At 40.6% G+C, this 15,890-nt stretch overlaps 1 protein-coding gene across 1 annotated transcript; it reads left to right on the forward strand.

The window, feature by feature from the left end:
- Positions 1-12,178: 12,178 nt before the first annotated feature.
- Positions 12,179-15,151, forward strand: LOC146367242 (myocilin-like). Its single transcript, XM_084912416.1, has 3 exons — positions 12,179-12,925; positions 13,396-13,500; positions 13,591-15,151. The coding sequence occupies exons 1-3, from the start codon at positions 12,448-12,450 to the stop codon at positions 14,391-14,393; spliced, it is 1,386 nt and encodes a 461-aa protein (XP_084768542.1). The 5' UTR covers positions 12,179-12,447; the 3' UTR covers positions 14,394-15,151.
- The last annotated feature ends 739 nt before the right edge of the window (positions 15,152-15,890 follow it).

The raw sequence follows: 15,890 nt of genomic DNA on the forward strand, positions 1-15,890 counted from the left end.
GGCACGGCTGCGCATCGCTGCAACAGAAGAGGTGAATGCGCTCCTGCAGATCCCCGCAGTAGCAGCCCAAAGCAGCTGTCGTAAATTTCTACCGCTTTCAGACGTGGCACGGTCGTTTTATGACACCTTGCTTTAGAATATGATCCAGTATGGCACTCAAACCACGCTCGGTGATGTAAAGAGCGTAAGGGGTTTGCTCTTGAGCGGGCACAGAAGTGTAAGGCCTGGCCTCCTGACTGGTGGAAGCGGTCATGCGGAAAGGACGGTGCCATCCTGCCTTAACCTCAAGCAGGACGGCATCTGTGCCTGGTAGCGGCGGGTGACATCTGCTGTCATCAGAAATAGTCTTTAAGGAGAAAACTGGTTTGCTTTTAAGAGCCCTGAGCCGAGAGGTTAAAGAGTAAAGTGCTGGCTCATAAATGGAGGCCACAGTGGAGCCTTCCGTTTATTTAAATTCTAGTAAAAGCTCAGGGGTTAGTCGGCATTTCCCCTTTTCATTATGGCCAAGCCTTTCAAGCCGGGTCCACTCGTAACGTCACGCTGTAGTGAGCACTAGAGGGCAGTAACGACCAATGCTTACTGGCCTTATCGTTGAGAAAATTAAAACGGGCTATTTCATTGAAAAACAAAAAATATCGGGACAATTACAGAAAGTGGAGGAAGTACTATCAAGTTACTGCATTAAAGGAGTTGTCTTTAAGAGGGATGCTGACAAACACTATGTAAGTAGAACAGTGTGAGCTTACCCATGAAAAGGGCTGTCCAGTAACAACATCAATCCAACACTTCTCTCTCGCCATTCCTTTCATCCCCTGCCAAAGCTCGTGTGTCCCGATAAATCTGGGGCAAGGCCAGAGCTCGTCTCCAGGTCAGTATGTAAGCCTCAATAATGCAGGTGCGCCTGTTTTTAGATCAAGACCTGGCAGCTACCGTAATACTTGCTTCAATACTTGCTGGTCAGCAGGGGCACCTTAAAAATCATACTATAATACTATAATTACATAATCAGTCTGAATACATCTGCCTTCAGGTGTTATTTAATCATCAGGTCAGGATCAGGATGACTCTGATGAAGGCCACAGGTTGAAACATGTTGGTCAAGCAATAAAGCTGCTCTTCATACCCCAATATTGAGCTTCAGTCTCTTTCTACACTGATTAGTGCAGAAGTATAAATCAGACATCGAACGGCTGTGTCCTGTCAACCCATGATAACTTAGGTACTTAGCCTTAGTTATCTAGGCAAGGCAGAATGAATTTATTGCCCAGCTTATAAATACATTAATTCAGAAATTAATTTCTAACATGTTTGGCACATTTGATGAGATGTTTATTTATTGACTGATTGTTTGTTTGACTAAATTGGATCCATTTTTTAATTTTTGTTATGGCACTTTCAGTCCTCCACAGTGTGTCTGTGTGGACGTGTGTATTTGCTTGTAATTATATGCGCACTTTGAATGAGAGGCAGATGGTCAAGAGCTGGTGGAGAACATATTATTGGCTTCAGGTCAAAGAGAGGCCGGGGAAAGTAGTTATCAGCATGCCGGTCTCCATGAGCCACTCCATCATGGCCTTGAATCATCGATTACCCATGCTTGACTGCAAACAGCGTTTGGACAGAACGGTGGCATCTGCTTACCATATCTAAGCTCATAAATCTGGGCCCTACTGTATCCGGTTTAAGACGTGCCAGAACGCAAAGCGCTGTTAAGCAAAGTCCAAGAAGAAGCCAAAGACAGCAGCGCACATGTTCAGTTTGATGCCGCATTAAATGTGTTTCTAAGGAATTCCTTGTCCTTTCATTCTCTCTAGCACGAGACTGCACGGCCCAGTGAGATGAGCCAAAGATATTCTGTTATTCAAGATGAAACTAAATCAGGATCTGTAATTGGGAAAGTTGCAAACTATTCAACTAAATCAGGGAAAATTTTTCAGAGATTTTCTTAATTTTCCTCATTCGAGGCAGTTTGAATTATGTTCCAAAGGGGAAGGAGGCTGTTGTTAAAATGTCATTATTTCAGGGGAAATAGTGGCCCTCTTACGTAACACATCTTTAAACAGCCACATACTGTCCAGACCACAGATGGAATGAGGGCTGGTTTTGTAGTGAGGAAAAGAAGAATTTACTGAAAGTGTTGAATGTACACGTTAGAGGAACTGAAGTCCTGTAAACAAATACTTTAAAAACAACACATCTGTAGGGTGACACTGCATCAGGAGCTACTATTAGAATTGCAGTGAACAGAAATTCCATAATTTTCATACTGTGTATTTACAGTATGTGAGGTAATGCCACAAAAGACACTGATATTAGCTGTGGGCAGGTTACAAGACAATTCTGAAAAGTATGGTGTCATATTTGAAACCTTAAAACACTGAACTGTGCTGTAGTCGGTGCAGGCACTGCAATCAGACACTTCTTCAATTTTAATGGGATCTCTCTTAAAACATTATCATTGCAACTCCAGACTGAAATATCTCCAGAAGTCTTGGGTAGATTCTGGAGATTCACATCCCTTTGAGATTAAATGTAAAGTGGTCAAAATTCCAAAGTCTTCCTAATTAGGATTATTGGGTAATTTTAACTTTGAGATCAAAGCACAATCTACCTACAGACCAAGTAGCATGGCTTGTTATTCCAGCCATCTATCTGTTTTCTTAACCACTTATTCAATATAAGACTGTAGGATGCTGGAGCCTGTCCCAGCTGGAGTGCACCCTGGTCAGGTCACAAGTCTTTAACACAGAGACAGCCAGCTATTCACATCCATAATCACACCCACGGGCAACTTGGAAGCACCAATAAACAGAACAAAAGTTTAGGTAAGGTTATGATTTGTAACAGTGCAGATTTTTTTCCAACTTTTTTTTTTCACATGAGCAGTTTCATATCTTCTATCTTTTTTTCTTCATAATTTGACAGTGTTCACAGTTACAGGCCCTCAGAAATCTCACTTTTATCCTTTGTTTTCTGTAATCAACTTTGAGCATCAGTATCATGAGATATAACATATATATAAGCAACAAGCTAATGTCTGTGACGTAGAAAAAGAGAAACAGTTTGTTCTTTGATCTCATAAACATGAAGCAATAATTCTGAGTAAAGTGCATCAGAGATATTTAAAAAAAAAAAAAAGGTTTATTTATTCAAATAATTAATCAATATGGAAAATCTTTGTTATAAACTGAATCTATACCAATCAAGTACATTTCATTTGAACAGACTGCATTAAATTTAATGTTTTACATTGTACTTATGCAACAAAATTACATAGGGAATTTACATGGAATTAAACTACTTAAAGTCAGTATTTGGGGGAAATTATTTTTGGACTGTGTTTTACATATTTCCCGATAATTCACTGGATAAAACCTTAAACTGAAAACTTTCAAATCCCACATCTGTACATGGATCATGTGACTGCTTAAAAATCATAGCAATTTTGACGCTAGCCTCATCTTCTAGCTCAGGGGTGTCGAACTCCAGGCCTCAAGGGCCGGTGTCCTGCAGGTTTTAGATATTATCCTGGGTCAACACACCTGAATCAAATGATTAGTTCATTACCAGGCCTCTGGAGAACTTCAAGACATGGGGAGGTCATTTAGCCATTTGAATCAGCTGTTTGATCAAGGACACATCTAAAACCTGCAGGACACCGGCCCTTGAGGCCTGGAGTTCGACACCTGTGTTCTAGCTGATTTCTTCTGTGTAAAAATCATTTTCTATAAAGTCTGATTTTAACACCAACAATTAAAATGAAAATAGTAGGAAAAATTAAACTAAAAAAAGATTTCGGTTTAAGGCTGTGACACACTATGTGGGTGTTTTGGCAGCAGTTCCTGTCAGACCCAAAATATATTTCTAACCCTTGAAATTTCCACGCAGCAATCTCTTGTACATAATAAGTTATGAGGGTTTAAAAAAACTTTAGAGAGTTAAAGAGCTCACTAACAAAATAACTGATAGGGAGGACTCTCTATGAGATGTGAGCGATCTATCATCTACCCAGCAATTAATGCTCCAGACAGACTCATCGCTCCCTGTCTCCTGCCTTGTCATGGCGTGCAGAAATGCATCACTACCCATGATGCAGAGGGCTCTTTTAGAGTTAACTAAGTTGCGTCACTACTGTGTTATGCCATTTGAATTTTAAATCCTTGTGTTTGCAACTGTGTTTTCGCAAAGGAGACACTGGCGCCATGCCAGTCTGCCTCTCTGGGTAATAAGAATGTCTGGTGTAACACCTGTGACGCTAAACAACACCTACTGCTCTGCTGTTAGATTTCAGGTGTGCAGGCACGCGGTCCACTGTGATTATATCCTCACATTCATAGCAGACAGCAAGACATTTGTAATGCTTTTCTTAAAAACACCTCACGGTGACTTCCCCCTTGGGTCTGTGCCGTGAACCCCAAAGTACAGAACTGCAGTTTTTAATCATACCCCAGCAATGCTTGCAACAAATCAAATATGCTTGAGTCATTTGAGCTTGGATCGCACCACGTGTGAAGTGTCCAGACTTTCTCACTTTCCTCTCCGAAGCTCGCGTTTCCAGTCAACAGTTGCAGTCAGAGCACTGAGGCACTTTGTTCAAATGTCCCCGACACAATGAGGGGGGAGGTTGCAGGTGTTAAACCACGGAGCACTCACCAGCCCTCGGGCGACTGCTTGCTTTATGTCTGCTTTACACTGTAAGTCAGCGAGCCAAACGAAGACAGCTTCCCATGTAAACGCACGTTGTGCAACACTTCACACCTGTGAGTGCAACTATGCAGAGCCAATGAAAGCTCTGTGTGGGTGTTTCTCGATTTGCTTTTCAGCAACCACTGGAAAAGTGATACATCTTTGTTTTGGTGCCGTGCGAGAAAAGCAGGCCCGTAATTTGTTTTCAAGCTTTCCCGCTCGCAGAACTCGATATTCAAACTGCACATTAGAGTCTGATGGAGTGTATTTTATTTTCCCTGCCTTTTGACATTCAGCTGTTGCACGTTTCTCTTCTTTTTTTTCTCTCTTTCTTCTTGTGTCATGCCAATGTCATCAGCCCCATCATTACTCCCCCTTTTCCCCCTGTTGCATAATATTATATAATTCATATTCAAACAAATACAGCCCTTAAACCGTCCCCTCAAAGTTGAATAATGGAAATCCTGCTGAATGCCAAAGGATTCTGGGATTGCATTTTCAATGGGCCTTAACTACTAACTTTTCCATCTGATATTTATTGCTCTTTTTTTTTATTCATCTACATTTTCGATTCTTATTCAATGGAAAAGCTGATAACATTTTTGTAAGAACAGTCTGCACATCTGAAAGGAACACAGTCCTGCACATATCAGCTGTAAAAGGGCAAACTGTCATTCTCGCTTTGGTTATGCAGATTAAAAACAGGATGTGCACTTCAGTCAGTGTTGGTGGAGCTGAAGGGGGCGTTTTTATGTTGTTATTTATGGACAGAATTACACTAGCTGTTTCCTAAGTGAAGCTAAACATATTATAATTATATCTTCTTATATCAGCTCCTAAAATTTGGTAAATACACCCTCAGATAAACAACAACGCATGGCATATTGTACTGTGTTGTCATTTATTTAACAAAAACTAAGTCGACATGCATTGTGTCAAAAGCCCCCCCCCCCCCCTTACTATTTAAGAAGGTAAGTAAGTATCAGCCAAGTGCTGCTACTTAAATGCACTTTATGAACTGATCATCAGGAAGTGTGAGCACCTCAATAAAAGCAGTTTTGGCAGTTTGCTGGTCTGGAGCACTCGATTGCCAGAAAGTGCATCATTCTACAGTGAGATAGATCCCAGGAAATTCATCCTATGGTCAGAAACTGAATAAAAAGCATGTTCAATGTTCATGACAGTACAATTAAATAAACACTGGCTAAGTTTGACTTGTTTGACAGGGTTCCTGGAAGAAATCCTGTCCTCTCCTGTAAAGAGAACATCACAGCATGGCTCTACAAAGCTGCACTTGAGTAAACCACAAGACTTCTGAAACTAGACAGTCAAGACCAAAGTGGAGATGTTCTGCCGTAACGTCCATCGCTGCATTTAGCAAAAAAACAAATTTAGCAAATCAGCACAAACAACCCCTCCAAAAAGAGGGAGCGGTCATGATTTAGACTTGCTTTGCATGCACAGGACATGGGCAGCTTGCAGTCAGTGAGTTGAACATGGACTCGTCTGTATACCCAAATATTCTAAAGTCAAACCTGAAGCCTGACAGCTAAACTTTGGCCCAAATTAGGTCATGCAGCAGGTCAATAATCACAAACACAGAAGCAAATCTACAACAGAATGACCCAAAAAAGTATCAGGTGACTGCAGTGGTCCAGACAAAGTTCAGACCTTCAACCTGATTGAAATGCTGTGGAAAGGCCTTAAGAGGGTGTCCACAATCCTCAATGAATTGAAGCAATGTTGTAAAGGATAGTGGGCCAAAATTAATTCACAACAGTGTGAGAGATTAAAAAAATCATACAGACAATGATTACTGCAAGATATTGCTGATAAACATGTTATTACAGCCCACTGAATCGTGGTGCGTACTTAGTTTGCACAACTTCTTCTGCATTTTGGTTTAGCGTTTGTTAAATAAGTAATGACACAGATGCATCCTTTGCTGCTTAGATTTATGCAGCAAAGGATGCAGAATTAAGATTTATGTAAAACCAGGCCAAATAACCATTTGGCAGAAATATGGGCCCATAAAATATGCCTGAAATCTTGGATTTTTGTTTTCCTCAATGTAAAAATCACATTGCTTCAAAGACATGTAAACCAGCTGGAACAAGATGAAATATTCACAGTAATAATAACAAGTAGTGTGGAATAAGGGGAAAACAATTGAGAACATTATGTTTAGGGGAAACACATTAATAAACAACTCATGCATGAATGCCGCTTCACAGACTTTACTAACTTACAAACCTTTAAAAAGCCTGCATGGCCTCACATGTGGAAAAAGTTACGTATTCCATGTGATCCTCTCTTCTTTTTGAGGACAACCAAGGAGCTGGCGCTCGCTTTGTACAGGATGCTTGAGTCATTATGTTACATAAGAAAAACACCTCAGTAGTAAAAACACTGTGGAATACTGGTGACTTTCCACAGTAAAAAAAAGAGTAACAGCAAATTGATCTTGTGGAACTAAATACAGATGTGCATTTCAAGTCTCTATTGCTGAAAAAAACAGGTTCTTTATTTATTAATCATAAACAATATTTTGCAACAATTGTGGAAGCAATTAGTGAAATATCCAAATGAAAGTAGAGGAGAAATTAAATGCTACCAATTCATAATGCAAACTTAAGACCTATAGTCGTAACTGTGGGGATATGTTTCAAAGGCGAGTGTTGTGGAGATGACATAACATCTGTGAGCTGGCTTACAGCAATCTGAAGAAAGCGATGCATGAATAACATAAACTGCAATATGCACTTTGGTCATGCATGCTTTCTTTCTGGTCCTTTCTGGCTAAACACGCATACAGCAGCTGTTTTCAAAGCATTATAGCAAGGATATAGCAAGGAGTTCTGAGACGACTAATGACAGCTATTGTTGATCTCAGCAAAGTTTTTGAATTTATCTGACTGAAAGTAAAAATTTGCAGTTATAACAAGGATTTCTAAGTTGAACACAAGACTACTATAGATGGAGGCTACAGAAGGCGAATTTTCTCTTGCGGAAACCTTGTAATTAACAGCACCACACCAGCGTAGCTCCTTGTGAGTGTATATCAATGTGCTTTGGACTTGTATGAGCAAGAAAAGCCTAATTAACTGTTTGTAAAACTTGAGTGTATGTAAAACATTTAACTGCTGAAGATGAAATTGAAATGTATGCATATATATATATATATATATATATATATATATATATATACACTTTAACTTTCAGTATGCACGCCCTGTTTGCACATAATATCCACAATGAAGTATCACTCGATCACTTAAAATATACTTTTACATTTCAGACAGTGGATATTAGGGGTGTAACAGTTCTCCAAAATCATAGTTTGGTTAATACATTGACGTTGGGGCCACAGCATTTGTTGGTGCCTCAATATTTGGTATTAACAACAAATAAAAGTAAAAAATAAAAACAGGAAAACAGACTTTTTGTACCACAGGCCTGATCACTTGATCATGATTGTGTCACGAACAAAACATAAACTCCATTATTCTGATGTATGTATTTCCAGTTTACGTTACATGAACGATGTACAACGATTCCAACTTTCACCAGACCAGCATGTTTAACTGCTCATCAGCAGCTTCACGTGGGTGTCACAGTATGGTAAGATGGAAACGCAACTTAATATTGCAGATGTTTCAGTTTCAGCATTGTTACAAGCCAACCTGTGAACTGTTATTTCAACTGTTACTGAGCTGTTACTTTAATTTTTTTTTAACTCATTCCTCCAAAGTCTAAGGAAACTCAGCTAAAGGAACGCTTTAGCTAAGAAACACTAAAGATGTGACCGTTGATTTTAGCAATTTAAAGCTGTCACACTGGTATTACTTTGAAGTTTACACTACTTTACCCAGTATTTCTTTTTTGCTTCTGAATTTTTATGGCATTGGCAGCAAGGGCTTCCTTGATGGTATCAAAAATACTGTAAAGCTGACACAGTTTCGCCCAGGTATATGAGCCAAAATTTCACCTCAGGACAGAACTTTCAAAACCAGGACATCCAATTTAATCAGTGTGAATCCCAAGCTTAAGATAATTTTTTATGCTCTGCTACCGTACAATAGGCATGCTACAAATGCACATTAGTCTGTAGTTAACTGTTAGTCTGTAATCTGATGACCTTGCATTGCCTGTTAATACTATCTAGGTCATCTTTTCATGATTTCGATCATCAAGTTGTTTTTGTAACAGCCAGTGGCTAGCTAAAGTGTTCGCATGCAACGACATAACCATAACTACAAGGTCCAGTGTTTAGCATTAGACGCACTTTATCTACCAACAAATAAATGATGCGATAGAACAGCAGGCACTGCAGCTAACCACTGACAGGCCACATTCTTGGAAAAAACATTCCTAACAGGTCACTGACCCCTGACGCACTTAGCACTGTGCCCACATACCTTCAGAAACCAGAAAATGACTTCTGCACATTCACAGTAAGTACACTGTACTCACATGAAGACAGTTGGAACATGCTGTAGGTGTACCAATGAGGCTTCAAACTAGAAAGCAAACACAGTCAACACAGTTTTGCCATATAAACCATCAAAGAGCAACTTGCATGGCAGCACTGTGTTACAACAGCTTGTGAACATGCCGGATATATCAGGATTTCTGCTTTGATATATTTTAAAATGTATTCTGAGCTTTATATAAGTCACATTTTTAGACAAACACAATCTGAGTAAACTAAAAATACACAGACAGCAGTACTTGCACTAGTGAACACAACGAGTAATCATTTGAGTGCACGCTTCAGAAACCACCATATCTGAATTCAGCATCTTGTAGATGTGGTGGGAGGTCCCTTTTGGGGGGTTTTAACCATTCTGTAGTTGATTTACTTTTGGGCACTGTGTTATTTCTTTTTGCATCATCAAACTTCTGCTAAGCTTCAGGTCATCATTATCATCATTTATTTATATAGCACTTTAACCCTCTCAGGCTCAAATTAAACTTTTTGTTGCTAATGCACAACCAAGTCCTGCAGTGGTACTTCTGAGTAAAAAAAACTCATAAAATATGTATGTGGGGCAATCAGGTTGTTAGTTTTTAACTGTTGCAAATCGGCAACGCCTGCCTCGAGAGGCAACGCCTGCCTGGTAGACCAAAGTGCATAGCGAAATATCCAAATTAGCATTAGACGCACGAAATATAAATATAATAATAGATAGCAGAAACCAGACATAGCAATAAAATTCATAAAAATGTCAGTTACCCACAGAGTTAAAAGCCAGGGAATAAAAATAGGTTTTTAATAAGGACTTAAAAACTGGCACTGATGAAGCCTGTCTAATATGGAGAGGAAGGTTATTCCAAAGCATCGGCGCTGCAACAGAGAACGCTCGGTCTCCTCTAAGTTTCAGCCGTGACTTTGGGACTGAAAGCAACAACTGCTCAGCTGACCGAAGGGAACGAATGGGGACATGGGGCTTCAACAAGTCAGACAAATAAACAGGTGCCAGACCATTTAGAGATTTAAAAACCAATAAAAGGATTTTAAAACGGATTCTAAATTCAATTGGAAGCCAATGTAGAGAGGCCAAAATCGGAATGATGTGGTCAAATTTCCTTCTGCCAGTTAAAAATCGTGCTGCAGCATTTTGCACTAGTTGCAAGCGTGCCCTTCCCAACCCCTATTAAAAGAGAATTGCAATAATCTAAACATGAAGTAATAGAGGCATGAATAACACTTCACGCTTGGAAAGAAAGGGCTTAACCTTCTTTAAATGTCTGAGGTGATAAAATGCTGATTTTACCACCCCGTTTACGTGGTCATCAAAGGTAAGTGCAGAATCAATTTTTACTCCGAGATTTGTGATCGAACTCTTTAGTTCAAAGCTGCAAGATCAACATCTGGAGCGTGAGAAAAACGATTTGGGCCAAATAAGATCGCTTCTGTCTTCGGATCATTAAAATTTAAAAAGTTTTTGCCATCCATGCTTTAACATCGCTAAGGCAGTCAAGCAGAGGTTGACTTGGGAGACTATCAGAATGACTAAAAGGTAAATAAAGCTGGCAGTCATCTGCATATAGATGGAATGACACTTTATGTTTTTGGAAAATCACACCAAGAGGCAAAAGGTACAGTGAAAACAATAATGGCCCAAGAATAGATCCCTGTGGCACACCCCAAAGCAGAGGGGCCACAGAGGATGAAGCCGACCCCAACTTAACACAAAAGGTCCTATTTGAAAGATAGGACTTTAACCACAAAAGTGCCAAACCAGAAATTCCCACACAGTGCTGTAAGCGGGAGATCAGCAAATCGTGATCCACTGTGTCAAATGCAGCGGTCATGTCCAACAGGACCAGCACTGCATATTTACCACGGTCTGTCGCTATCAGAATGTCATTCATAACTTTTACGAGGGCTGTCTCCGTACTGTGAAATGGCTTATAGCCGGACTGAAAGATTTCCGACAATTGAAAGTCATTCAAATAGTCCATCAACTGAGTATAAACAATCCTTTCCAGAATGAACAATTTTAATTCATTTGTTGATTGCGAGGCACTCAGGGCTCAAGGTATGATTTCACTGTCTTCGGGTATCATGAGAAACATATTTTCATGTTTTTCTTTTAATCAGTGTTTTTTTTATATTGGGAAAGACTTTATCACCTCTGTCACTGCTTTTTTCCCTTTTCCTTTTCAGAACTTCATGTTGGGTTTTTGGTATAAGAGTAAGAGTAACAATTGTCTTAAATGTCTTGCATTTTTAGACACTTTGTCTTATTCAGACTGTTGGGCCCCCTGGTCTTTTGAAAAGTTCATGCATCTCTGCAATGCTTCTTCTTCTAAGGTTACGTGAAAGTTGAGTAATGCTTCTTGAACATTGTGTCATAATTTTGTATGTATATATCAGAAGGTTGGCCTCTACAACCAGCACTTTCAGCGTCATCTCTCCAGACTGCTTACTGCAAGTTCTGTGTTTTTCTAGCCTGAACAGTGAATGATTACTTCCTTTTGTCTTGATAATTTATCTGTAATTTGTGGCAGTTTGCAGAAAATATGGGGTTTGCATTAGTCTCCATTCCAGACTGCCTCCTGTGCCAGACATCCTGCTCAGCTGTAGTTGGGACAGATAAGTTCCAGTCTGCCCTGAGGTCTTCTCAAGGACCAGCTTGCCTTGCTTTCGAGCCTGGCTGCTGAATGTTGGCATCCTAAACGCTTCCTCTCAGCACAAATGTACGCACACACCGAGCCCATAAACTGAATTTGTGGTTAATCACACAGTGGTTTAATAGAAAGACTATCAGTTTCAAAGGAAGTAAACAGCACAGCAGCTGACACGCACTAGACACATAAAGAGATGCTGTCCAGTCAAAACAACCTGCAGAGACATACCAACTGCTGAGACACACTAAAAGAATTCTTCACAGGAGTAAACAAACATTAAATTTTTCCACTGATTTTCACATCGTTTTTGCTGTCTCTGCACACATCTCCACCACCACGAGCAAAAAGAAGAAACACGTGGCCTTTTACACAAGCACTCCACAACCCCCGGTTATTTCATTCCCGACACACTCCTCGTCCCCTCCCATTCTCTGAGTTAACTGTATAAATACCCACACTCAGAGCATTATCGGGATTCAGACATTGACCTGCACTGACCAGAGACACTCAGGCGAAAAGAGACTAACTTAAGAAAACAAAAGAGAGTCTAAAAAAGAGTCTAGAGGTTAGACAACTGCATCTACAAACTTCCACATACCACAAGATTCAGTTAGTCCCTCTGAAATGTGGCTCCAAGTGTCCCTCTTCAGTTTGTCCTGCTTACTTCTGTCAATCCAAACCCAGGCTCAAGATCGAGCCTCCCTCCACCGCTCCAATGACCCCTCTGGACGTTGCCATTACACCTTTACTGTGGCCAGTCCACAAGAGTCCAGCTGCCCTGGAAGCAACCGCGAGATGGATGGAGTCTTGTCCAGGCTCACCCTGCTCGAAGCTTTGGTCAGCCGTCTCCTAGCAGGAATAGACAAAGGCACCATGACTGGGGTTGGAGCTAATAGAGAAGAAGGTCTCCAGGAAGCTTATTCCCAGGTTACTGGGGAAAGAAACCAGCTGCAGCAGGATAAGGAGCGTCTAAACAGGCAGATCCAGGAGCTGCAGAGGAGGTTGGCTGAGCTGAGCCAGGAGGCAGAGAGCCTCAGGCAGAAACCCTGCCAGCAGACGCTCACCTCAGTGGGCACTCAGCATGAAAACAGACCAGCCAATGGTATGTACCAATCAGGGGGTAACGGGAAACCACACAAATAAAAAATTTTCTTAGTTAAAAGATTGTCAATCACAAAAGAACACATTTTTTTTAACCACAAAATCATACAAATTCAAAATAATGCTTTTTTTTTTAATCTGTGAAGAAACATATTTTATGCAATTTTTGCCAGCTCTAATGTTTGTTTGTTTTTTTCAGAATAAATGTTTCTGTGGTAGACTCGTGCTTTGAAAAGTCTAAAGAGGCAGAGACAGGTTGGCCTGCAGTTAACTGTCCCCAGTTAAGTAAGGGGATAGGAATTTTTACCACAGTCTTTTTTATGGCTTCGTCACTCATGTTGATGTTTACACAGGTGTGATTATTTTCAGGGTTAGAGCATCAAGCACTCTGAGGAAAAAACAGGGACCTTACAACTTTGAGGTTAAAGTGTTACTTTTGAGTTTTGCTCAGAATTTGTATTTCTCTCCCAGATCCCGCATATGACTTTGGGAATAGTGGATATCAGGAGATGAAAGCTGAAGTGACAGAGATCTCTGCATCCCACGTCTTCCATGAAGGAAGTCACAACTTCACAGGTAGCGTTTTACTGGAGTTGTTGGAATCGAGCATTATAGCTTTTAAGCAATTTAGAGTCTAAATTAAAGTAACTTGCTTTTTTCCCTCAGGTTGTGGAGAGTTAGTGTCAGTGGGAGATCCTGTGTCACACAGGAAAGCTGACAGTATCACAGGGAAGTATGGTGTGTGGATGCAGGATCCAGAGCCTCAAGGCCCTCAGTACACCAACAACACTGTGTGGCGTATTGATGCAGTGAGAAGAGATGTGCGTCACCTCTTTGCATATGAAGACATGGATCAGTTCTCCCGAGGTTTCCCAATGAAGGTGCTGGTTTTGCCAGAGCCTGTGGAGAGCACAGGGGCAACTGTGTACCGAGGCTCCCTTTACTATCAGCGAAGACACAGTCGGACACTGATTCGCTATGACCTGGCTTCTGAATATCTGGCATCCCGCATGGACCTGCCTCATGCCGGCTTCCATGGCCAGCACCCTTATTCCTGGGGGGGCTACACTGACATTGACCTAGCAGTGGACGAACAGGGTCTGTGGGCCATCTACAGTACAAGTAAAGCAAGGGGTGCAATTGTAATTTCACAGCTGAACCCCGAGAGCTTGGAGGTGAAAAAGACCTGGGAGACTAATATTAAGAAGAACACAGTGGCCAACGCTTTCATGGTGTGTGGACGTTTGTACACAGTTGCTAGCTACACTGTTCCCAACACCACCATCAACTTTGCATTTGATACAGCCACTGGTGTGGGACAAGCTGTCTCCGTGCCCTTCAAAAACAAGTACAGTTACAACAGCATGGTGGACTACAACCACGTTCAGAGGAAGCTGTATGCCTGGGACAACTTCCACATGGTCACCTATGACATCAGACTGGGCAGGGCCAGCCATGGCAGGAGCTAGAGAGGACACAGAGAAGGACTGCTGTTGGCAGGACTGATGCAACAACAAGTGATAGAGATGAAATAAATAATCATTTCAGGTGCTCTGTCAAGGCTTTGCTATCAATGTGTTTTGAATTTTACAGTATTTCTGTGGGATTAGTATCATAAATAAGGAGTGGCATAAAAACAAAGAAATATTTATACAGTAAAGCTGTTCAGTGTGGTTATGTGATATTGTTACTGATGGCTCATGAAACAGAATTGTAATCTGCAAATGTTATTTTTTATTTAAGATATAAATTTATGAAATAAAGTTTTTGTTTTCTGGATTGCATTTTGAAAATGTAGTCACAACCAAGCACTCATGTCCTCAGCTGCCGAAGCCACAAACTGCAGCGTTCCAACTGCTGACTATAGCTGCCTCAAAGAGCAAGTTAGTAGACTATAGTGGTTACAATACCTAAATTTAGAGCTGACTGTGCTGTGGTTCTCAGATTTACTGCTTTTTGTAGATGTACACAACTGAATTGAGCAGGACGTAATCCAACATTTCACAAGCCATCTCGGTTGATTTGCATCCTCTACAATGACAGCATACTCTTCAGAATAACTTTAAATTAGACCTGGTTAGCATAAAGGTGGAATTCAAAGAATGAACCTAAGTATTATCAGCTCAAAGCCAAATTATTCTCTGCTACACTTTATGTAACCTAATACAGAGCATGAGCACCACACCCCCTGTGCAACAGTCCGATACAGGGCTTTATTGTAACTTCGTTTTGTAGGATGTTTCATAAAATAAAAAAAACAAAAACTTCACATCATACAGATCCAGTACCTGATTTAAAAAAAAAAACAAGTACATTTCCTGTTCATCAAATGCCCCTGAGCAGTTCTAACCATTAAATATAACTGCTCTTCCTCTCCTATCTATATTATATTTCTTCATCTCTGAGTGCAGTCAGCTGTTATTCTTTTCACTACCCCATGAAATACAGCAGCAGGATGTTTAGCTAGCAACACACTGTGACAACAGTCCACAAACTTGACCTGATAGAAATGTTACATTTCAAATTACCTGACACTTTAATAACATGTTACTCCCTTTGTACTTGCTCCTCTTCTTTAATGCTAACTTGATGCTGAAATACCAAGACCAATTCCATATAGGAACAGTTTAGTGCTGTAGATTATGCATAAATTATCTTTGTGCATCTTTCATTTCGTTGTATGCTGTAAGCGTTGGTGATGGCTAAACCAATCCGGTCGTTAAGTCTGACGTCACTAGCCGTGCCTGGGCCTAAACTCCGCTGCAGGTCCATATATCAAACGATCACTATGGCATTACTGAGAGTTGAAAAACTGTCTAAAGTCTTTCATCTTTAATAAAATGATCAGCGTTCTGCTCTACCAGGTGTAACAATTGAGTTTAACATCCAGGCATCCATGAAAACGGAATTTATGACATTTAACGGAGTTAGAAGTTAGCAGGAAGTTAGCTCGCTAGCTTCTATCT

Source organism: Perissodus microlepis, chromosome 18 (genome assembly GCF_051167445.1).
Source record: "Perissodus microlepis isolate ML-2025 ecotype Zambia chromosome 18, ASM5116744v1, whole genome shotgun sequence".
Classification (NCBI taxonomy): domain Eukaryota; kingdom Metazoa; phylum Chordata; class Actinopteri; order Cichliformes; family Cichlidae; genus Perissodus; species Perissodus microlepis.